Source organism: Canis lupus, chromosome 3, assembly GCF_003254725.2.
Source record: "Canis lupus dingo isolate Sandy chromosome 3, ASM325472v2, whole genome shotgun sequence".
Taxonomy (NCBI): Eukaryota; Metazoa; Chordata; class Mammalia; order Carnivora; family Canidae; genus Canis; species Canis lupus.
This window is the reverse complement of record NC_064245.1, coordinates 66,720,564-66,746,058: the sequence shown is the minus strand read 5'-3', so window position 1 is coordinate 66,746,058 and position 25,495 is coordinate 66,720,564. Positions and strand designations below refer to the sequence as shown.

Genomic DNA, 25,495 nt, shown 5'->3' with positions numbered 1-25,495 from the left:
AGAAGTGGACCCTGAACTTTATGGTCAACTAATATTCGATAAAGGAGTAAAGACTATCCATTGGAAGAAAGACAGTCTCTTCAATAAATGGTGCTGGGAAAATTGGACATCCACATGCAAAAGAATGAAACTAGACCACTCTCTTTCACCATACACAAAGATAAACTCAAAATGGATGAAAGATCTAAATGTGAGACAAGATTCCATCAAAATCCTAGAGAAGAACACAGGCAACACCCTTTTTGAACTCGGCCATAGTAACTTCTTGCAAGATACATCCACGAAGGCAAAAGAAACAAAAGCAAAAATGAACTATTGGGACTTCATCAAGATAAGAAGCTTTTGCACAGCAAAGGATACAGTCAACAAAACTCAAAGACAACCTACAGAATGGGAGAAGATATTTGCAAATGACATATCAGATAAAGGGCTAGTTTCCAAGATCTATAAGAACTTATTAAACTCAACACCAAAGAAACAAACAATCCAATCATGAAATGGGCAAAAGACATGAACATAAATCTCACAGAGGAAGACATAGATATGGCCAACATGCATATGAGAAAATGCTCTGCATCACTTGCCATCAGGGAAATACAAATCAAAACCACAATGAGATACCACCTCACACCAGTGAGAATGGGGAAAATTAACAAGGCAGGAAACAACAAATGTTGGAGAGGATGTGGAGAAAGGGGAACCCTCTTGCACTGTTGGTGGGAATGTGAACTGGTGCAGCCACTCTGGAAAACTGTGTGGAGGTTCCTCAAACAGTTAAAAATATACCTGCCCTACGACCCAGCAATTGCACTGTTGGGGATTTACCCCAAAGATACAAATGCAATGAAACGCCGGGACACCTGCACCCCGATGTTTCTAGCAGCAATGGCCACGATAGCCAAACTGTGGAAGGAGCCTCGGTGTCCAACGAAAGATGAATGGATAAAGAAGATGTGGTTTATGTATACAATGGAATATTACTCAGCTATTAGAAATGACAAATACCCACCATTTGCTTCAACGTGGATGGAACTGGAGGGTATTATGCTGAGTGAAGTAAGTCAGTCGGTGAAGGACAAACATTATATGTTCTCATTCATTTGGGGAATATAAATAATAGTGAAAGGGAATATAAGGGAAGGGAGAAGAAATGTGTGGGAAATATCAGAAAGGGAGACAGAACGTAAAGACTGCTAAATCTGGGAAACGAACTAGGGGTGGTGGAAGGGGAGAAGGGCGGGGGGTGGGAGTGAATGGGTGACGGGCACTGGGGGTTATTCTGTATGTTAGTAAATTGAACACCAATAAAAAATAAATTAAAAAAAAAAAGCCATCCACATTGGAAAGGAAAAAGTAAAATTATCTCTACCTAGAGATGACATGATTTTTATAAGTTGAAAATCTTAAAGAATCCACACTCTAATGTAAGACTATTAGAACTAATAAACTAGTTCAGCAAGGTTGCAGAACATAAGATCAATATACAAAATCATTTGCATTTCTATACACTGGCAATAAACATGAAATTAAGAAAATGAAATTAAGAAAGGATTTCAATTAATAATAGGATACAATAGCACTAAAAAGAACAAAATACGAATAAATTTAACAAAACAAGTATAAATTTTATTCTCTGAAAACTCTACAACATTGTTGAATGAAATTAAAGAAAAACTAAATAAATGGAAAAACTTCTCATGCTTATAGATTGGAAGACTTAACATGGCTAAGATGGCATTACTCCCCAATTAATCTATGGATTCAACATCATATGTACCAAATTTCCAGTTGATTTCTTTGCAGCAAATGAGAAGTAGATCCTAAATTCATACGGAAATGCAAGGAACTCAGAATAGTCAAAACAATCTTGAAAAAGAAGAAAATAAGAGGAATCACACTTCTTGATTTCAAACGTACCACCAAGCTATGTGGTAATACTCAACGTGGTACTGCCATAAGGACAGACATAAAAATCAATGAAATGCAAGTGAGAGTCCAGAAATAAATCCATACATCTATGGTCAACTGACAGTCACAAGTGCCAAGACCATTGGAAAAGAATATTTTCAGAATATTATGCTGGGACATAATGCAAAAATAATCTCGACTCCTATTCACATAATATAAAAACTTATTCAAAATGGATTAAAGACCTAAGCCAAAGAGCAAAAACCATAAAACTCTTAGAAGAAAACATAGGAACACATCTTCATGACCCTGGAGAGAGCAACAATTTCTTAGATATAACACTTAAAGTGTAAACAACCAAAGAAAAAAATAGATAAAACAGATTTCATCAAAGTTTAAAACTTATGTGTATCAAATGGCATTACCAAGAAAATAAAAAAGTAAACTGCGGGAATCAGAGACTTATAAATCACAGATCTGATAAAGGTACAATATTCTATAAAGATCACTAACAACTCAGTAATAAAAAGTCAACCCAATTTAAAAAGTGGACAAATGATTTGAATATACATTTCTCCAACGATAAGCAAATACACATGAAGTACATGAAAAGATACCTAACATCATTAATCATTATGGAAATGCAAATCAAAAACACAATGAACTATCGCTTCACACACATTAGCATGGTTATTTTTTAAAACGGGTACAATAATAGTAAGGATATAGAGAAACTGCAGCCCTCTTACAATGCTGATAGAAATGTTAAAGGGGGCAGCTGCTATAGAAAACAGCTTGACAGTTCCTCAAACAGTTCCTCAAATATGACCCAGCAATTCCATTCCTAGGTATGTTCCCAAGAAAAACGAAAACTTCTGTCTATACAAAAACTTATGCACAAATGTTCATAACAGCATTATATATAATAGCCAAAATTTAGAAACAACCCAGTGTCCATCACCTGATGAATAAATGAACAAAATGTGGTGAGGTATATCCATACAATGAAAAGAAAGGAAGTAGTGATACACATCATAACAGAGGACCTTGAAAACATCATTACAAGTGAAAAACCCAGACACAAAAGGCCATGTATTTCATGATTCCATTTGTAAGAAATTCGCAGAATAAGCAAACCCATAGAGATAAAAAATAGATTAGTATTTGCCAGGGGTTAGGAATGGGGGAGAGAGGGAAGAAGGGAAAAAGAGCAGTGACCACTAATGGGCGAAGAGTTTCTTTTTGGGGGTAACAAATATGTTCTGTAATTAGATAGTGGTGATGGTTGCATAACCTAGTGAACATACCAAAAACTATTTACTTTAAAATGGTGACTCTTATAGTATATGAATTATTTCTTAATATAAAAAAAATCCCATAACTATAGTATCTTAAATTTGTAAAAGTATAAAATGGTCAATAGTCTCTTGGAGTGATAAATATATTCTGATTCCTATTTTACCAATCTGAATGAATATAATGCATTCAAAACTCCCAGATCCTCTCTTAATCCTCAAATTTTTCTCCAATTCAAAACCCAGTGAATAATGCCATCAAACACAATTATGTATGTACAATTACTAAAGCACTGACTGTATCTCCACCCATTTCTCTCTCTTTAGCAAGCATATCAAAATATAAAGTAATATATATGTTACATTACATATATATCACACATTATATATATATCTGCTTCATTATTAAATCATTTGTAATACAGAGCACAACTGATCACATCAAGTGTATCATGCCTGCCTTTATTGTACCTGATCTCTGTGATGATCCACTTGAAAAAACAGCTTTTGTCTCTTCAATAAACAGTATTTGGAAAACTGAACATCTACATGCAAAAGAATGAAAGTCAACTACATTTATACATCACACACAAAAATAAACTCAAAATAAATTGACCTAAATGTGAGACCTGAAACTATAAAAATCCTAGAAGAGAGCACAGGCAATAATTTCTCTGACATTGGCTATAACATCTTTCCAGATATGTTTTCTGAGGTGAGGGAAACAAAAGCAAAAGTAAACTACTGGGACCACATCAAAATAAAAAGCTCCTGCAGAGGAAAGAAAACAAAAGACAACCTACTGAATGGGAGGAGATATCTGTAAATGATATATCTGATAAAGGGTTAGTATCCCAAACATAAAAAGAACTTATACAACTCAATACCAAAAATAAATAAATAATCCAATTAAACAATGGGCAGAAGTCAAGAACAGACATTCCTCCAAAGAACTCATTTATATGACCAATAGACACATGAAAAGATGCTCAACATCACTCATCATCAGGGAAATACATATCAAATCCATAATGAGAGGAGCACTTGGATAGCTTAGTCAGTTGGACATCTGACTCTTGATACTGGCTCAGGTCACGATCTTGGGGTCCTCGGATTGAACCCTGAGCCAGGCTCCCCATTCAGTGAGGAATCTGATTTTCTCCTTCTGTCCCTCCCCCTGGTCACATGTGCTATCTAAAATAAATAAATCTTAAAAATAAACCACACTGAGATATTACCTCATATCTGTCAGAATGGCTAAAATCAAAAACACAAGAAACAAGTGTGGGTGAGGATGTAGAGAAAAAGGAACCCTTGTGTACTGTTGGTGGGAATGCAAACTCCCGCAGCCACTGCAAAAAGACAGTAGAGAGGTTCCTCGAAAAATTAAAAATAGAACTACCCTATGATCCAGTAATGGCATTGCTGGGTACTTACCCAAAGAATATGAAAACACTAATTCAAAGGGATGTTTACTACAGCATTATTTATAATAACCAAAATACGGAAGCAGCCTGAGTATCCAACAAAAGATGAATGAATAAAGAAGATGTGGTATATATAGACAATGGATTAATCAGCCATAAAAAAATCATGAAATCTTGCCATTTGTGACAATATGAATGGATATAGAGGATATAATGCTAAGCAAAATGAGCCAGTCAGAGAAAGAAAAATACTGTATGATTTGATTCATGTGTGGAATTTAAGAAACAAAACAAAAAAAGAGGAAACAAAGAGACAAACCAAAAAATAGACTCTAAACTACAGAAAACAAAGAGAGGGTTACTAGAGGGAAGGTGAGGGAGGGATGGGTGAAACAGGTGAAGGGGATTAAGAGTACACTCCTAACTCTGGGAAACAAACAAAGGGTTGCAGAAGGGGAGGGGAGGATGGTGTAACTGGGTGACCTGCACTAAGTAGGGCACTTGATGGGATAAGCACTGAGTGTTATGCTGTATGTTGGCAAATTAAATTAAAAAAAAAAAAAAAAGGGCAGCCCGGGCGGCTCAGTGGTTCAGCACCTTTGGCCCAGGGCGTGAACCTGGAGACCCTGGATCGAGTCCCATATCGGTCTCCCAGCATGGAGCCTGCTTCTCCCTCTGTCTGTGTCTCTGCCTCTCTCTCTCTCTGTGTCCCTCATGAATAAATAAATAAAATCAAAAAAAAAAAAAAGAGCACACTTGTTTTGATGAGCACTGAGTAATTAATGAATTGCTATATTGTGCCCCTGAAACTAATACGACACTATGAGTTAACTACATTGGAAGAAAAGAGAAACAACTACTGACACCAAAATCTTTGATCATATGAAGACTGATAGATTATAAGACTAGAGATTCTTCTTAAAAACAATTACTTTTAGTAAATGTCCAGTAGCTTCTTGGACAGATAGTTCATTTGTATCTCATCATCTACCAAAAGTGACTAAAAACTAATAGTTTCATACATATCACATTTATTAAATTGGAGAAAAATCAATAGAAAAGTATTAGTTCAAAAAGAGGTAAAATAATCAAACTTTTGGAATTAAACCTACCTTTTTTAACTCAGTAAAAAAAAAGTGCATTTGAATTTTAGATATGCTTCTAAAAGTTGTATGTAATACTGTATTTCTGTAAATCAACTCACTTTCATCCTTCCTCTGGCTTCCATTATAATTTGAGAAGTACTAGAACAGAAAAAAAAGAGGGAGGGCACCATTTACTTTTAGAAGCATTCTTCTTTAATTTGCATAGTATATGCATTTGAATATCCTAATACCAAAAAAAAAGTTATTCATAGCTTTTATAATCTATTATAACTTTTATAATCTGATATTTCATCACCATAATAAATTACATTTTTATATACTAAATATTTAAAGCTATGTTAAAAATTTAATTCTGACTCATTTTTGTTTTCAAAAAAAGCTCTAATTTTGGTTTTCTCATTAGGAAGTAAAATAATGAAATTAGAAGAGTTCTAGATTCTTCAAGTTACAACTTCCATGATTGAGATTCACTTCTAACATATTAAACATAATGGTTCTGTTTTTTAGTTAACTGTGTCACGCTCATCTCACCAATGCGACTCTGGAGATAGGGCCTTCAAAGAAGTAATAAGGTAAGTCAAGGTCCTATGGATGGACCCTAATCCAAAATGACTGGTGTCCTTATAAAAGTTAAGACCCTTAACCGATACCAAAATATTGGGATTGTCCCCTGCGTATTTTCAGACCATAATGCTTTGAAATTAGAACTAAATCACAAGAAGAAGTTTGGAAAGATTTCAAACACATGGAGGTTAAGGACCATCCTGCTAAAAGATGAAAGGGTCAACCAGAAAATTAGAGAAGAATTAAAAAGATTCACGGAAACTAATGAGAATGAAGATACAACTGTTCAAAATCTTTGAAATACAGCAAAAGCAGTCCTGAGGCGGAAATACATCGCAATACAAGCATCCATCCAAAAACTGGAAAGAACTCAAATACAAAAGCTAACCTTGCACCTAAAGGAGCTGCAGAAAAAACAACAAATAGACCCTACACCCAGCAGAAGAAGAGAGTTAATAAAGATTCCAGCAGAACTCAATGAAATAGAGACCAGAAGAACTGTGGAACAGATTAACAAAACCAGGAGTTGGTTCTTTGAAAGAATTAATAAGATAGATAAACCATTAGCCAGCTTTATTAAAAAGAAGAGAGAAAAGACTCAAATTACTAAAATCATGAATGAGAAAGGAGAGATCACCACCAACACCAAGGAAATACAAATGATTTTAAAAACATATTATGAGCAGCTATACGCCAATAAATTAAGCAACCTAAAAGAAATGGACGCATTTCTGGAAAACCACAAACTACCAAAACTGGAACAGGAAGAAATAGAAAACCTTAACAGGCCAATAACCAGGGAGGAAATTGAAGCAGTCATCAAAAACCTCCCAAGACACAAAAATTCCAAGGCCAGATGGCATCCCTGGGGAATTCTATCAAATGTTTAAAGAAGAAACCATACCTATTCTACTAAAGCTGTTCGGAAAGATAGAAAGAGATGGAGTACTTCCAAACTCGTTCTATGAGGCCAGAATCACCTTAATTCCAAAACCAGACAAAGAGCCCACCAAAAAGGAGAATTCTAGACCAATATCCCTGAACACAGATGCAAAAATTCTCAACAAGATACTAGCCAATAGGATCCAACAATACATTAAGAAGATTATTCACCATGACCAAGTGGGATTTATCCCTGGGATGCAAGGCTGGTTCAACACTCGTAAAGCAATCAATGTGATTGATCATATCAGCAAGAGAAAAAACAAGAACCATATGATCCTTTCAATAGATGCAGAGAAAGCATTTGACAAAATACAGCATCCATTCCTGATCAAAACTCTGCAGAGTGTAGGGATAGAGGGAACATTCCTCAACATCCTAAAAGCCATCTACGAAAAGCCCACAGCAAATAGCATTCTCAATGGGGAAACACTGGGAGCCTTTCCCCTAAGATCAGGAACAAGACAGGGATGTCCACTAACATCACCCCTAAGATCAGGAACAAGACGGGGATGTCCAATCGCACCACTGCTATTCAACATAGTACTAGAAGTCCTAGCCTCAGCAATCAGGCAACAAAAATAAATAAAAGGCATTCAAATTGGCAAAGAAGAAGTCAAACTCTCCCTCTTCACAGATGACATGATACTCTACCTAGAAAACCCAAAAGCTCCACCCCAAGATTGCTAGAACTCTCATACAGCAATTTGGCAGTGTGGCAGGATACAAAATCAATGCCCAGAAGCCAGTGGCATTTCTATACACTAACAATGAGACTGACAAAAGAGAAATTAAGGAATCAATCCCATTTACAATTGCACCCAAAAGCATAAGATACCTAGGAATAAACCTAACCAAAGAGGTAAAGGATCTATCCCCTAAAAACTACAGAACACTTCTGAAAGAAATTGAGGAAGACACAAAGAGATAGAAAAATATTCCATGCTCAGGGATTGGAAAAATTAATATTGTGAAAATGCTAATGTTACCCAGGGCAATTTACACGTTTAATGCAATCCCTATCAAAATACCATGGACTTTCTTCAGAGAGTTGGAACAAATCATCTTAAGATTTGTGTGGAATCAGAAAAGACCCCAAACAGCCAGGGGAGTATTAAAAAAGAAAACCATAGCGGGGGGGCATCACAATGCCAGATTTCAGATGGTACTACAAAGCTGTGGTCATCAAGACACTGTGGTACTGGCATAAAAACAGACACATAGATCAACAGAACAGAATAGAGAATCCAGAAGTGGACCCTCAACTTTATGGTCAACTAATATTCGACAAAGGAGGAAAGACTATCCACTGGAAGAAAGACAGTCTCTTCAATAAATGCTGCTGGGAAAATTGGACATCCACATGCAGAAGAATGAAACTAGCCCACTCTCTTGCACCATACACAAAGATAAACTCAAAATGGATGAAAGATCTTAATGTGAGACATGGTTCCATCAAAATCCCAGAGGAGAACACAGGCAACACCCTTTTTGAACTTGGCCACAGTAACTTCTTGCAAGATACATCCACGAAGGCAAAAGAAACAAAAGCAAAAATTAACTATTGGGACTTCATCAAGATAAGAAGCTTTTGCACAGCAAAAGAAACAGTCAAAAAAAAACTAAAAGACAACCTACAGAATGGGAGAAGATATTTGCAAATGACATATCAGATAAAGGACTCGTATCCAAGATCTATAAAGTACTTATTAAACTCAACAGCAAAGAAACAAACAATCCAATCATGAAATGGGCAAAAGACATGAACAGAAATCTCACAGAGGAAGACATACACATGGCCAACACGCACATGAGAAAATGCTCCGCACCACTGGCCATCAGGGAAATACAAATCAAAACCACAATGAGATACCACCTCACACCAGTGAGAATGGGGAAAATTAACAAAGCAGGAAACCACAAATGTTGGAGAGGATGTGGAGAAAGGGGAACCCTCTTGCACTGTTGGTGGTAATGTGAACTAGTGCAGCCACTCTGGAAAACTGTGTGGAGGTTCCTCAAAGAGTTAAAAATAGATCTGCCCTACGACCCAGCAATTGCACTGCTGGGGATTTACCCCAAAGATACGGATGCAATGAAACACCGGGACATCTGCACCCCGATGTTTATAGCAGCAATGTCCACAATAGCCAAACTGTGGAAGGAGCCTCGGTGTCCATCGAAAGATAAATGGATAAAGAAGATGTGGTTTATGTATACAATGGAATACATAAATTAGAAATGACAAATACCCGCCATTTGCTTCGACGTGGATGGAACTGGAGGGTATTATGCTAAGTGAAATAAGTCAGTCAGAGAAAGACAAACATTATATGGTCTCATTCACTTGGGGAATATAAAAAATTGTGAAAGGGAATAAAGGGAAAGGAGAAAAAATGAGAGGGAAATATCAGAAAGGGAGACAGAACGTGAGAGATTCCTAACTCTGGGAAACGAACAAGGGGTTGTAGGGATGTGGGTGGGGGGTGGGGGTGACTGAGTGACAGGCACTGAGGGGCGGGTAGTTGATGAGATGAGCACTGGGTGTTATCATATATGTTGGCAAATTGAACACCAATAAAAAAATACATTAAAAAAAAAAAAAAAGAAAGTTAAGACCCAGGAATGCACAGAAGAAAGAACATGTGAAGACAATGGAAGATGACTGCCAACTACAAGCCAAGGAGAGAAGTCTCAAAAGGAAACTTTGATCCTGGACTTCTATCCTCCAGGGAAGAAATACATTTGTTTAAACTACCCAGTGTGAGGCACTTCGTTATGGCCCTGGCAAACTAACACAGGCTCTAATTTTTTCAGTTATTTAGATCTCCTTAGTATGGAAACCAACACCAAAATAAAGAACTCATATTTCAAGAAACTGTAAAATAAGTTCTTTGGAGAAATAAACATGTAAAAAGGCTCTGGACATCCTTTCTTAGAAGCTGAATTATTTTGGTTGCAGCAGGACTATAAAAATAGCAATTCCACATCTTAAAGCAAAAGTTAACTTCCTACTAGCTTTTTGTGTTTTGGTATAGGTATACATGTTTGTTTAGCTGGGATTTTTTTAATTGCAAAGAGCCTATATTAAATTCCAGACTGGTAGATACCCTTGAGCTGGATCAAAACTTAGCTGTAACAAGATGGAGAGAAGTGAGGTATTTTGGAGGAAAAGATCTGGGTTCAAATCTTGGCTCCACCTCCTCCTAGCTACTTAACAATAATCAATCTACTCTCTCTGAAATTCAGTTTCCTCAGTTATAAAGGGAGATCACTTAGATGCCTGGCACATAACCAATGCTCTATAAAAAGGGGCATCATTTTATCACTGTATTTAAACAACTCAACATTAGCCAAAAGGAACAGTAAGCTATCTACCTAAGCAGCATGTGTGTGTGTGTGTGTGTGTGTTGTGTGTGTGTTTGTGTGTGGCATCAATGTGCCATGTACTATTATCTAATTTTTACTATAATTTAAGTAATAATAAAGCCCAAATATAATCAAATTGACACCACAGCCTATATTGCTTTGAAAAATAATAAATACCTGGCATAGGTTCTCTTTAATGACTCGAATACTTAAGGATTCAAGATTTCTGCCAATTTCTCCCTAAACAGACCTTTTTTTAAAATGCTATATTTTGCCTGAAATTCAGTATTTCTATTTATGCACCCAAACTCTACTAGTTTTACAAAGACTTCAGTTTTAAGTTCCACATTCCTCTTAATACTTTGGTGACAATTTTTCCCTCCCATTGATGGAATAGTACTAAATTATATGTTGTCTTTCCTCTATACTTTTTATGTTAGTCTTACTTCTACAACAAGACTTGAAGTTTCCTGACAGTAGGATTCATAATATATGGACCTAGAAAGCAGCCATGTACTCACAGAAAGAATATACTACTTTATAGACTGTGTTAAGCAGTTATAAAGAAGTTTGCTACTGCCTTTCTATGTTACTTAATTTAAAGGTATTTCAAATTAGGGACCCCTGCGTGGCTCAGTCAGTTAAGTGCCTACCTTAAGCTCATGTCATGATCCCAGGGTCCTGGGATTGAGTCCCACATTCAGCTCCCTACTCAGTGGGGCGTCTGCTTCTCCCTCTGCTCCTCCCGGTTTGTGCTCACATTCTCTCTCTCTCTAGCAAAACTAAATGGATAAGATTTTTATTTTTTTAAGAAATTGCATTTGTAATTTTTAAAAGATTTTATTTATTTATTCATGAGAGACACAGAAAGAGACAGAGACATAGGCAGAGGGAGAGGAAGAGGAAGAAGGAGAAGCAGACTCCCTGCAGGGAGCCTGGTGGAGGACTCAATCCAAGGACCCAGGGAGCACGACCTGAGCCAAAGGCAGATGCTCAACCACTAAGCCACCCAGGTGCCCTAAATAAAATCTTAAAAAAAAATAAAAACAGAAAAAAACATATTTCAAATTAGGGAGAATGTAGAATATATATAGAACCACATATTGATCTGAAAGCATCTTAAAGAATCACCTAATTTAGCATAATTAATTCTTTAGAAGTAATTATTAGATAAAATACAGATTACAATAACATTTTTCTCATTTTTTATTTTTTCCATTGTTAGCAATATATCTCTTTTATAGTCTACAGCAGTTAATCTCTACCATTCCCTGAATGATAATGAGAATATATTTTCACAGTAGCAACTGGTGACATTTCAATAAATCAATGTGCTACAGTGATACCTAAATAAAAGCTTATTTCACTATAATGATGCTTCCAGGCTTCCCTCAAGTCAGGTGGTTACTTGCAGTTAATGATCTGTGACATACCACACAAGTAGTCCTAAAAAGACTTATTATCCACTGCATGTGCAACAATATTTGCTTTATGGATGGCTACATGAATGAAGACATTCAATGTAACTGTAAAAGTAAAATCAAAAGAAAACTTACAAGTAACATGTTTTCTTTAAGTAAAAGGGCTGTGACCATTTTCCATTAATACTTAACCTTTTGCTGGAGCAGTGCAACCACATATAACGCTCAAATCCATAAAGCCCAAGAGCTGTTCTGGGTTAATGCTAATTAACTGCCCCCAATCAAAAGACCAGTAACTTTCCAAAAATGTAAGATCATCAACCTCTATTGTTGACATCAAAGTCATAAAGCAAAGCTTAAAGAACAATAAAAAAGACAAATATGCCTTATATATGTTAAGAACATTTTAATCAAATCTCTATATACCTGTACAATACAAACATGCTGAGAAAAGAATTATTATGCTGCATACAAATTTGCTAATCTCAAACAATACTCTATCTTTCATAGCTGCCAGACATTGCAAGCATTCACATGTTTACCATTTATAATTTTATTTCATTCACTAGACTCGGCTTTTGTCCACCATATGTCCACTGTGGATTAACTATTCCCTTAGGTACAATTAAGGCCTTTCCATTTGTTGTAAGAAGAGCTAAGTATGAAGGACACGGCCAGAAATAACATTTATACCTCAACCAAAAACAGAAGCACATTGAAACTCACACCATCGTTTATGCAGCATCTTTTTTTTTTTATTAGACACATGTCTACATAACAAAATAAACTTGAGATAAAAATTCATGGCAACTATACACCAGCTTTCACCATTGAGATTAGATATCAAAATCATATCACCACCAACTGAGTTCAAATAATTTTTCAGAAAAATATATTTCTAAAATATAAGTTAAATGAAGGCTAACTTCCAAACATTAATTATAACTGAAACTTTCATCATTATTTATGTATTTTCAAGGACATTTCATTTAATTCAATTAATAATGTTTTTGACTTTTAAATCCTTAAATTAAATGTATATATGTATATATATTTATACACACTTAGCAATACCTCCTCCCATTACCCATGACTAGAAGAGAATCTGAGGAGACAGCAGGAGACACAATAATAACAATGAACACATATAGCACCTGTTACATACATGCAGTGATTCTAGGGGCTTTATATATATATCTCTTACAACAACTTCCCTATAATGTAGGTGCTATTATTACTCTCACTTTACAGATGAGAAAATTGAGCAATGAAGAAGGTAAGTTCCTTACCATGGTTAACAATAAATAAATGAGTCCATACCTGAACTTAAGTGGTCTTACTTAATGTTTTTGACTTTTAAATCCATATGTATACATACACACACACACACACACACACACACACACACACACAACTTAGCAATACCTCCTCCCATTACCCATGACTAGAAGAGAATTTTTTATATATATATATTAAATCTTTATTACGGACAATATTGGTCCATACACTACACAATACCAACAGTGCAAGTATAACCTTTCAAAATCATCATTTAAACAGCAATTGACCAAGAAATAAAATGAGTCAACTGATTGTTTTTCAAAATATTCTCAAAGCACATTATCCTTAGTTTCCTTATTATAGTGAAACCTACAAATACAGAAAAATACCCCATTCAACATGTACTAGTGTTAAATGGTTATTTGGCTTAAAATCTGAGTTAAGAAAATCCTTTTTAGCAACCTCCATACAGATAAGTAGCAAACTTTATTATATTAAACAAATTCATTCCATTTAAAACAAGTGAAGAATTTCATCCATCATGTATTCTGACCCCTAACACAAGTGTCTATTCTCTCACCATGATGGTTCTTATCTGAAGGACCAACTCAAGGAGTTGTCTTAGACATAACCTCATCTTCTTCCCCAATACACTTAATCCAAAAGTCTGTTCAATAGATGGCAGCAGGAGTGGCAATAGTAACAACACATATAGCACCTATTACATACATGCATTGATTCTAGGGGCTACATATATGTGTATATATATATGTGTATATATATATATATCTTATCTTATATATATGTGTGTGTATATATATGTGTGTATATATATCTTATATATATCTTATATATATCATATATATATATATATATATATATCTTACAACAACCTCCCTATAATGTAGGTGCTATTGTTACTCTCACTTTACAGATGAGAAAATTGAGCAACGAAGAGCATTAAGTACCTTACCATGGTTAACAATAAATAAATGAGCCCATACTTGAACTTAAGTTGTCTTACTTAGAAGTCTGTGCCCTTAATATAAATATCTATAAAGGAAAATACAATTTCTCATCATTTTAAAAATAAAATTTTTATGGAAATTAAGAGATTCATTAGAGTTAGGAGTTCAGTTTTCAAAAGAAATATGTGTGTAATGTAGCAGATGTCTTACGTGGTCTGATGAGGTAGAGTGACTCATAAGCAAAAAGTGAGTCTGTCATTATTAAACTCTTCTTCCAAATGAAAAACACCCAGGGTCAGAGCTGTACAGAACCTAGAACAGTATTATTTTCACTTTATCATCTCAAGAGGTCTGTAATTCCATTTTTCACTGAGATAGAGAATTAATACTAGTCATTCATAACAAGTACCTATTGACCACTTCCTGTGTGCATGGACTAAGCTACATACTAAAGCAGCAGCCATGAACAAGGCAGTCTCTGCCTTCATGGAGTTTCAACTACAGAACACCTGAATTAACTGTGGGGCAGGGGGGGATCTTTAAATAGCTAATAATTATTAAAATCACATGAGAAACCACCTAGTATCCTGTCCTAGTCCTTCTATTTATTGGTTTCTCTGAAGGGTTTAAGATTTAGGAAAGTCTTTGTGGATTCCTCAGGTTCTACTTTTTCACTAAATCAGATCAATGCAATAGACCGAAGATTAAGGAATGGAGATGACTCATTCAAAATTATATCTAAAAACAGAACAAGTTCAAAAACAAAAAGATAAGCATTTTTATATCATCAGGTGTTTGTTCACATACCCTATGTCTTTCTCTTCCTGTGAACATAAAACATGCCATAATATATCCCATCCTTAAAAAACAACACCACAGAGTTCTGACCCACATTCCTTCCAGCTGCTGCCCCATTTACCAGCTCCCTTGTAGAGTGGCATTACATATACACATCACATCTATTAACTGTCAACAATTCACTGACTTCTCTCTTTAACTTACTCTCCTCAGCTTTCACCCCCACCACTCCAATGAACCTGTTTGCCAAGGTCACCACCCATCACCTCTACATACTTAATCTAATAACCATTCTAGGTCCTCGTCTGTCGCTCATCCCCTTCTTAAAACATCTTTAAATATAGCTTCCAGAATACTACACTCTCAGGATTTTCCTCCAATCTCCACTGGCCACATACTAATTCCTTTGTTGATCTTTATTTCACAAAACTTTTAAAACATGGCTGTAACCCAAGGATTAATCTTTGGGCTTCTCATTTTATACTCACTCCTATGTAATGTTCATCCAGTCTCAAGGATTTAAATACCATCAATATGTTGTGGACTCCCACACTTTTATCTCTAGACTTCCTCTTGCTCCTGAACTCCAGATTCATATATCCAACTACCTATTAAATATCTCCACAGAGATAACTAACGTAAGTACCTCAAACTTATAGCATGTCCAAAAGCAAACTTGTGACCCTCACCCAAAACTGGTTCTTCCTGGACTCTTTCTCAAGTCGGTAGATTGATCATTAGCCTTCCAGATGCCTAGGCCAAAAATCTTGGCATTATCTGGTGTCTTCTCTCCTCTAACTCCACAATCTATGAGAAAATCCATGATGCCTGCCTTCAAAATGTATCCAGAAGCCAATTCCTATTCACTACTTGTACTGCTGTCACCCTAGTCCATACCACCATTATTTCTCACCTGGATTATGTCAAAAGCCTCTTATCTGTTTACCTTACTTCCACGCATACCCACTACAGTAAATTCTCACAACAAGAACTGTAGTGCTCCTTTCAAGTTAAATCGCTTCACTCCACCGAAATCCCTCAGTGACTTTCCATCTCACACAGAGTAAAAGTTGAAGGCCTTAGAATGGCTATACTGATCTGTCCTCTTCCTAGATCCTTTCTTCCTTATATCTAACTTCATGTCTTACACTATTCTTTCACTGACTGTTCCCTATATATACACACACAGCTACAAACACACACATACACACACACACACACACACACACACACACTCCCCTCCTTGTAGTTCCAGAGAAGGGACAAATACCAAAATAATACCTCAAAGGTTTTGCTCCAACTCTTCCCTTCTACTTGGATTACTCTTCATCCAGGTATCTATGTGGTGCTCTCTTCCTCTTTGCTCAAATGTCATCTTCTCAAACTTTCCTGCTACTATATTTAAAATCTTAACACCCTCTTCCAAATCTTCCTTTTTCTCCCTTCCCTGCTTCATCTATACACAACTTATCATCATTTAACATTTTATATATTTCTTATTCGTTTATTTACTATCTTCCTCTACTGGAACCAGGCTAGATAAGGACAAGAATTTTTGTCTGTTCATTACTATATCCTTAACACTTAGACAAGCATGTGCTAGTAACTATTTGTTAAATGAAATTGAATAAATGAGAGAAGACGTAGAAAACAAAAAGGAAATACCTGCCGAATTGATTTATTTATACTGCAAAAATTAGACATTCATGTGAAATTTTAGAAAATAATGTCACAGAAAAAAGTAAAATTTAAGCTCAAGAATATTTTTAAATTAAAAAGAAGCACTATTTTCAGAGTCCCCAAAACACTCCAAAGTTGACAATATTTCCAAGGTGTACCTGGCAATTAATAAGAACTCAATAAATCTTAGCCAGAGTCATTATTATTACTGTTATTAGGTATATGGACCTATCCATGTATAAAGAAAATAGATCCTTAATCTAACAATTGAATAAAATGAGCCTAAGAAATCATCTGCAAAGAGAAGATGACAGGGTTTACAGGACATATAAAGTTAAAATTAAACTCTTTTAAAAATTATATGCAGTAAATTTGTTCAATTAAGCAGATTTATTACTAAACATGTTTGGGTCATCATATTTTAGGAACTGAAGGTGCTTATGATTACCAAGTACAATCCTTTATTTTATGCATGAGAATGATCCTATGTGATGTAAGTAAATTGCCCAAGGTGACATAATCAGAAAAAATGCCAGCCCCAGGACAAAAGCTAGAGTTTTCTGATCCCCACTCTAAGTGTTTCTTTAATCTGTATTGGCTTTGTTCCACAATCATTGCAAATTAAATTAATTATTAAAGGGGCTTAAACGACATTATGAAAATTTTAAATCTCCTTTTCACAAAGAAATCTGTCTACAGCTATAATTTTTTTAATTTATAAATTTTATAAAGCTATACATTTTTATAATTGTAATTTAATGAATTAAAATTAAATTTAATATTTAACAATTTCTTCTAACTTTTATAATCAGAGACTCACCACAGAAAACAAAAAGTAAAGTGGATGATCCTTTCTTTAGCATTTAATAAACTTTCTCTATCATGACAAGAAGAAGATGGACAGAAATTTCATAAACAGATTGTTACAACAGAAATGCTTACACAATACAATCAGGACAAAACCACAGAAACCGTAATGTTTCTCAGGCTAAGGACATCATAATACTGTCAAATGGTTTGTAGTAGGCTATCTAAAAAAAAAAAAGTAACTATGAAATGACATAATAACATTATTGCAACACCTGTGAAAAATGATTTTGATGAGTATTATGAAAAAGCACTCATTTGACATCTTCTTCCCCAATAAGTATCAGTCCTAATACCAGTCTGAATGCAATCTTATGCATTTAATTTGAGGAAACTACTCCACCAATTGAACTGGAGATACTAACAAAATGTTCTGAAAGTAGAGCAGGAGTATGAAGTATTATGTAAAAGAACAGCTTTAAGAGTATAAATTAAAATACTCTCTTGCTATACAGAATACTGATGCTGTATCAGAATCAGATGCTCTTAGCATCTTCCAGTAAGTAAATAATCATAGCTCCGTTAACAAATTTACATGCAAAGTGAGGAAAAAGAAAAAAATGAAGCAATAGAAACAAAAATATAAAGTCCATCTGAAAAAAGAGAGGAAAAAGAAAAAAAATGAAGCAATAGAAACAAAAATATAAGTCCATCTGAAAAAGACACTTGGATTTGATACTTTGGGAATACTATTCCCAGAACAAAAAAAGAACCAAAGTAATAAAATAAATGGATAAGAAGGCAGAATGTTTTAATTCACAATGTATAAACAGAATGAACTTTTCAAATTCTCAAGAGTTTCTGTTCATGCTTTATATAAATTATAAACTCTCTTAAGCAAACTGATAATGAGTCATTCGTTCACTTTGTTATAATATTGTAGATGATAACTTTTATAGAAGTTGATATGAATCCTCCAAAATAGGAACCAAAGTAAATGTTACCTACTTCATATTTTCTATTCTCCAGATAAAATAAGAATTTTTGAACACTCAAAAGAGTCACAGGATAAGCAAGCACATTTGTGTAAATTCCCATGAAGTTTTTCAAACTGAATGTATAACCATTTCTTATACTCCTCTGTCACTAAGAATAATCTTTTACAAATTTTGTGGTAATTTTATTGAGGACATCAGTTAAATTTTTCAATCTGAAATTTACTTGTTTTACTAATACATTTCCATTGAGTTCAGGGAACACAACTACAGAGTACATTAAAATGTAACCTTTGAACTTCGCAGTGTAAAACATCACTTCCTGGGCAGAGATAGCACTCCAAGAACAATCAATCACTGTTAAGAAGAATATACACTCAACATTGTTAATTAGTGTTGATGCACTCTCCTCTATGCCCTCATCTGTCATGAAGATTGTTTAAAAATCTGAGTTATTAGTCTTTATTTGGGAAAGGATCTGGTTAATATCTTTAAGAGCAGAAATCATTCATCCATCCACTCTATCCCAGAGCATGATAATTCCTACCCCCAATACAAGTTACTGATAACCACCACCCCTCCACTAACTAAGAAGCTATAAATCAGGAAGAGGGCAGCTTCTATGCAACCCCTGTTAATTTCTGTTTACAATCTATCCAACTGAGAATGTTAGCTAGTCAGGGGAGAAACTAGCTGATGGATCAGATAGTAGGAAAACATAACAGCTTAAAGATAGAAAATAACAAAATGACAAAACGCCATTGCTTATAAAACATGGATTAAATTTAAAATTAATCTTTAAAAAATTAATATTCCTGAATGTTCATTTCAATGGGAGCCTTTCCTAAAACACTGATAGAAAAATTAAAACTGTTACTTCAACACAGATGGTTTTTGGAATTAAACACAAAAATTAAACAAAAAAGAGCCAAAATGTGTACGTTTCTACCATTACATAAAAGTCACATTAGGAAAAGGCAAAATTACTAATTCTTTTATATTTATTTAACCTAAAATCATGATATAAAATCTATGACAGTTTATCTCAAACATGATCCTGCATAATATAACTTCAATATACTAGCTAAGAAATACTCTGACATTATTCACCACGGTGGAATTCAGTAGGCCAGTTGGGCCCGAAAGCCATCTAACAGATTCCCTGTATCTACCCATGTATTTTTCCTCATTAAGAAAACCATTTTCCCTTAATAACACATCCCCGGCCATAAACACTTCTAATTTCAACGGAGGCTTCATGAAAAGGCTTTTATTCATTCATTCAGGCACTGTTTTCACTGATGAGTTTCCTTGGTTTCATTGAGCTTGGAATTAAGTGGGGAAGATAGACAAGAAACAGACAAGAACATCAGATGGCACTGAGGCTCCCCAGATAACTGAAACCAAAGAGAAAGGGACTGCAGGGCCTGTTTAGGCTGAGCGGCCAAGAAGGGGAATTCTGAGGGGATAACATTTAAGATGAGATCCAAAAGACAAAATGGAGCCAGTCAAGCAAAGACCAGAAGTATTTCAAGCAGAAGAAATCCTATGGTACAAAATAACTTAGAATGTTTTAAGTACAGAAAAAAAAAAGAAATGTGTGCCTTAGCATCTAGTGGGTGAGGGAATATACAGTAGAAGAGGTCTGAGAGGCAGGCAGGGGTCAGATCACCCAGTGCTTGGCAAACTTGGATGAGGAGTTTGGAATTCGTTCTAAGAGTGATGAGAAAGCACTAGAAGAGGCATAACAATATGATTTGCCATTTGGGAACTAGATTGTAGAGGAGCAAACCCAAGAGGAGGAAGGACAGTTAGGAAGCTACTGTAGCAGTTCACATGAGAAGTGATAGTGGTGTGTCAGGCCATGACCAGGTCTACCTGTTATAAGCCCAGAAGCAGACAAAATGAAAAACCCTGAGGCTCCATGGTGTAGGCTCTGATCAAGTGAGAGAGCAAGACCTTCAAGGCCAGGAAACCAGGTACCAGACCTGGTAAATCTGGCTCCGTGAATTGCAGATATTGCCTTGTATGGTAATAAAATGTTTTTCAGGTGCTATCAGTTGTTTCCTTTCACATTGGGCTTCAGACACCATCAAACTTCAACAGAACTTCTGTAAAGTACACAGAATAAGTAGATGGCACCCTCTTTCCCATTTCAGAAGTTACTGACCAGGAATTTATGCTTACCTTGCTAGGGAAAAGTAGGGCCTTCCATGAAGATCTTTGACATAATTGTATTTATTAATCCCAACAACCAAACAGAACAAAAGACAGGCAGTCAGATTTTTAGAAAACTTAAAGGGAGCTAAGTAAAATAATAAAATTAGACTAAAGTTAGCAGGTCCCTTATCACTCCTTAAGCACTCTCTTAAGCACCCCCAACCTTTGTGCAAATGAACAAGTTAACCAAATACACATAGTTGGCACTCCAGAGTGTTTGCTGAATTAAAATACTCTACCCATCATATGGTATGGGAAGTATCAATCTAAAAAATAAAAATAAAAATAAGATGATGACAAAGAAATTCTCTGGGAACCTTTCCCTCTAGGCCACTTTTTAAAAATATGTTTCAGTTCTTCTAATTTGTAATTTGTGATCATTCAAATTGAAGCTATAGCCAGTGTTTTTAAAAGGCTATTATAAGTAATAATAATAATAATAATAATAATACTTCTGAGCACTTACAGTGTACAGGCTAATGCTAAGGGCTTTCCATGTAATATCTCATTTAATCTTTACACCAACTTTCCCAGACAGCAGCTATTATCCTTATCTGCAGACAAGGAAGTTGAGGTGTACAGATACAAAGTAACCTGTTTGTCACACCGCTGTTAAGTGAAGAAACTGGGCTTGTAAAAGCAAAATATACAGACATTCAAAGCCCTATGATCTTAACCACAATTCAATACTTCATTTAAAATCATAAAGAGTACAAAGACACTAACAAGTGTCTTAGAGCCTTTCAAAATAGAATATAGAATAAAAAATTTGTTTTAGGCATTATACACTGAAATAATTTAGTCATTACCAACTCTATTTTGTAAAAGTAAATCTTTTCCTCTACTGGCTACTTCATTAACCTATTCTAGTTACTCTTTATATTTAAACAAAATAAAACACAATTTTTAATAAAAAATAAACTCATAATTCATTTTAACCTAAGAATACCCTCAATCCTCAGCCCAAATTTCTGTGAATTTACTATATTTTAATAAAAAACAAATGATTTTATAACATTAATTATAAGTTCTTCCTATAAAACAAATTCACACATACATACATATATGCATACTTCCTCTCCTCTCCCTCCCACTCTCTCCCTCTCTCCTTCCCCGTCTCTCTTCCTCTCTCTCCCTGTATAGAAATTTTCTATCTTATACTTCTGCTAAACCTTGGCTAAAAATTGGCTACTGTTGGAGTACCTGGGTGGCTCAGTCATTAAAGCATCAGACGGGTGATTTCGGCTCAAGTCATGATCTCATGGATTGTGGGATTCATCAAGCCCCACATGAGGCTCCTCACTCAGCATGGAGTTGGCTTGGGATTCTCTCTCTTCCTCTCTCTCTGCTCCAGCCTCCATGCTATGCCTCCCCCACCCTACTCCCTGCCGCCTACTCAAACATACAGGTGCTCTCGCTCTCTAAAATAAATAAAATCTTCTTAAAAATAGAATAAAATGAAAGTTGGCTACTGCCACCAATATTTTCATAGTCTATACATATTTCTTTTCAACACATTTTGCAACTTAGAAAGTTGCAAAGAACAGGACACAATGATGAGTTTTTAAAAGCACAGTTAGGTAGATGACTCCCTGTAAATAAGGAACATAATAATCCAATTTCAGATGCCTTCCCATCATGTTTCCTTTGCTTTGCCTTTAATCCATATGTAAAATCTTTGCTTTCTAATATAATTTTGTTCCCCAAAACAGAAGATGAGTACATACTACTACACTGATATAACATTAACTTGGAAACACAGATTTCCAAGATCTTTTGTTACATGACCATATGAAATCAGGCCAGTGACAGAGTATGCAATAAATAATATCCAGGAAAATGTTCACCTTAGAATCTCTTCATTTTACAAATGTAACATTACATGTAACTGCACACTTTATTCTATGATCTCATTCTGAAAAAGAGTATTATAAATACAAGGAAAGGGCTAGAGCTAAACCAAAAGCTAAAAAACTCAACTTTTTATGCTATTAAATCTCAAACATAACACTATAATAATTTTTTTTGCATAAATTCATATAACTTATATAAATGTTTGTTTTTAAATCTTAGGAATTGCATCACAGCACAGTCCAATAGCCCATCTAGTCTAACAGCCTCTCTTTGACAGTGACCAATGGCAGATGCCTCACAGGACAGCATAAACACATAACATAATGTATATAATTATGTGCCACTATACCATTACTCTAGATGGTAGTCAGATTATGTCTTGAAAGAAATGAAAACAATTCTCAACCCCCATCCTTTTCCTGCTCTATAATTTCCTAAAAGGTGATGAGAAACTGCCAATAAAGCACAAATTTAACCATAACATAAGCCAGTGCTTCAGTAACATGGCAACTAAGAAACAATCTCCTAAAAATGAAAAGTTGCGCTCAGAAATAGAACTAAGGTCATCAAAACTTATGATTTCTGAGCACTGGGTATTATGCTAGATGTTGACAAACTGAACTCCAATTAAAAAAAATTTTTTTAAAATTTATGATTTCTAAAGGGGAATTTCAATGAATTGAAAAGCATCTGATTCATTAAATTATAATCATTTATGAACAGAAGAGCAAAATTCAACTAAAGCTTAAAAAAAACTCTATCTCTTACCCAAGTCATCCATTTCATGATATATAATACTATTTTCTAAAAAAAAAGTATTATAAAATTTATATTTTTAACTCTTCAGAGAAACGGTATCCACACCTGTTTTATAATGGTTTTAAAGTAAGGCTTGGATTTATTAAATGTTCATCTAAGTGTGCAAAACCACATAATGAAGAAATTTTGGTTTAGTCCTTCAGGAAGGACTATTTCCTAAATAATTACAGACTAAAAAAAATGCACTATACTTTTAAAGACCTTTGGAGAAGATAATTCTCTTGGTAGTATACTTGGTATTGGTTTAACAATGCTTGTAGTCAGGAAACTATTCCTGACCTAAATCCTCCATGGTATAATTTAAATTCATTTTTTCTTTTTCTGACCTCAAATAGTTGTAGAAGATTAGGTCGTATCATAATATTTTATATATTTAAAAACCCTTACTAACGTCTCCTTTTCCAGGTAACTACATTGCAGGACTATGAACCAACTAACAGTCTTGTACTAAATGCAGTCTTATAATTTCATATGCTGTATATTATAGCCCAAGAGACAGATCTCAAAAATTATTTACCCACCATTTTTACCAATCACTACTCCTCCCCAACATACTCTCTTAAAAACATATTTTACAACAAACGCCAAAAATTTAGAAAGAGAACTTTATGAGAAATGAGAGTAAGGAACAACACACACAAAATTCCACTGCTTTCTTTCCTAGAAACAGAGGATCGCTAATGAAATCTATCTCTCAAAATCTCTAGGGCAGAGCTGAAGCTGCAGTGCAGTATCATAAAATCTGCAGCTGTGCTGCTGTTCTTAACAGTCCATGCTGCTTCCTCAGACCACAGGAAGCCAAAACACACACCATCAGAACAGAACTTACCTGAACATGAACTGGCCAAAGCAGCAGAGCAGTTACAACAGATCAAGCATCAAAACTGTTACTGAAAACATTGTATACATCTTTAAATATGGTCTCCTCGAGCAATGTACTTACTCCAGGAAAGCTGAATCTTTTATGTTTCTAAACATCAACATTTTTGTAAAAATAAAGACTATAGGATAGTCTATGGATAGGATAGCTACCATCCATAAATAAGCATTAATAACTTACTTTTATTGCCCACCAACGCAACCAGCGGCTGAGTTTCTGACTCCTCGCTCACTTTCTTCACCACAGAATACCAGTCTTCCAAATTCTCAAAGCTTTGATAATTTGTAATATCATATACCAAGAGAATTCCCTGTCACAAAAGAGTTACAGAATCTTTGTAAGGTATTTGGCATATGCATGGTAAGTTAAAATAAATTCAAGAAAATTGTATCATAGAGGTAAAAAAGCTTCACAGTCTACAATCCTGCCTGTAACTTTCACGAGGTCAAACATTTAAACCTTTCAATAAATAACCATCTGCTGCTGCTCTTTTTAAATATTTTCAAAAATGGAGATTCCATGACATCCCTTGATAGTCAATTTTAATGTTTAACACAATTTTCTTTAAATGAAATAAGTCGATTTCCTCTTTTGGTCCTCTGTGCATTTGGAGAACAACATGAGAGTATCCTCTTTATAATAACCCTTCATGTACTTGAAGATAGTTAAGTAACTCCTTTACCGTCTCCTTTCCAGAATAAACAAACTCAATTCCTTAAACTTGCCTCAAAGGACCTATTTTCTATCCCTTTAATCATAGTTGTTGGGTTCTTCCCAGGACACACTACATACAGCTTTTTGACATCCTCTTTAAAATGAGCAATGTAAAACTGGACATGATACTGTAATAAGAGCCTGAACAAAACCAAATATAACAGAGGGATTGCTTCCTGCCTCTTATATATCATATTCCTTTTAATATATCCCATTATTTTGTGTGGGAAGGAGAAGTATGTACATACACAAAAATAACAGTGCCACATTCTTGATTCTCATCCAGTTTGTGGTCAAACACTTAATCAAAGTTCTGCATATAGTGTAAGTCTGGACCCTAATAGCATTATGTCTCCTTCTTCTTAGGTTATAATCATAAATTTTAACTACATTTTTGTACCTACTATGTACCTTGACATATATTTAGACCTTTTCATTAGGCCTTAC

General features: G+C 35.0%; 1 protein-coding gene across 6 annotated transcripts in view; it reads right to left on the bottom strand.

Moving 5' to 3' along the window:
• Positions 1–25,495, bottom strand: part of RAB28 (RAB28, member RAS oncogene family) — a 137,339-nt gene that overhangs the window by 89,326 nt on the left and 22,518 nt on the right. For all 6 annotated transcript variants that reach the window (XR_003132081.3, XR_007409924.1, XR_007409925.1 and 3 more), the window contains exon 4: positions 24,515–24,644. Coding sequence is in view for 3 of the 6 variants with exons in the window: in XM_025437404.3 (XP_025293189.1) it covers positions 24,515–24,644 (130 nt within the window). In the remaining 3 variants the exon portion in view is untranslated. The remainder of the gene's footprint in view (positions 1–24,514; positions 24,645–25,495) is intronic.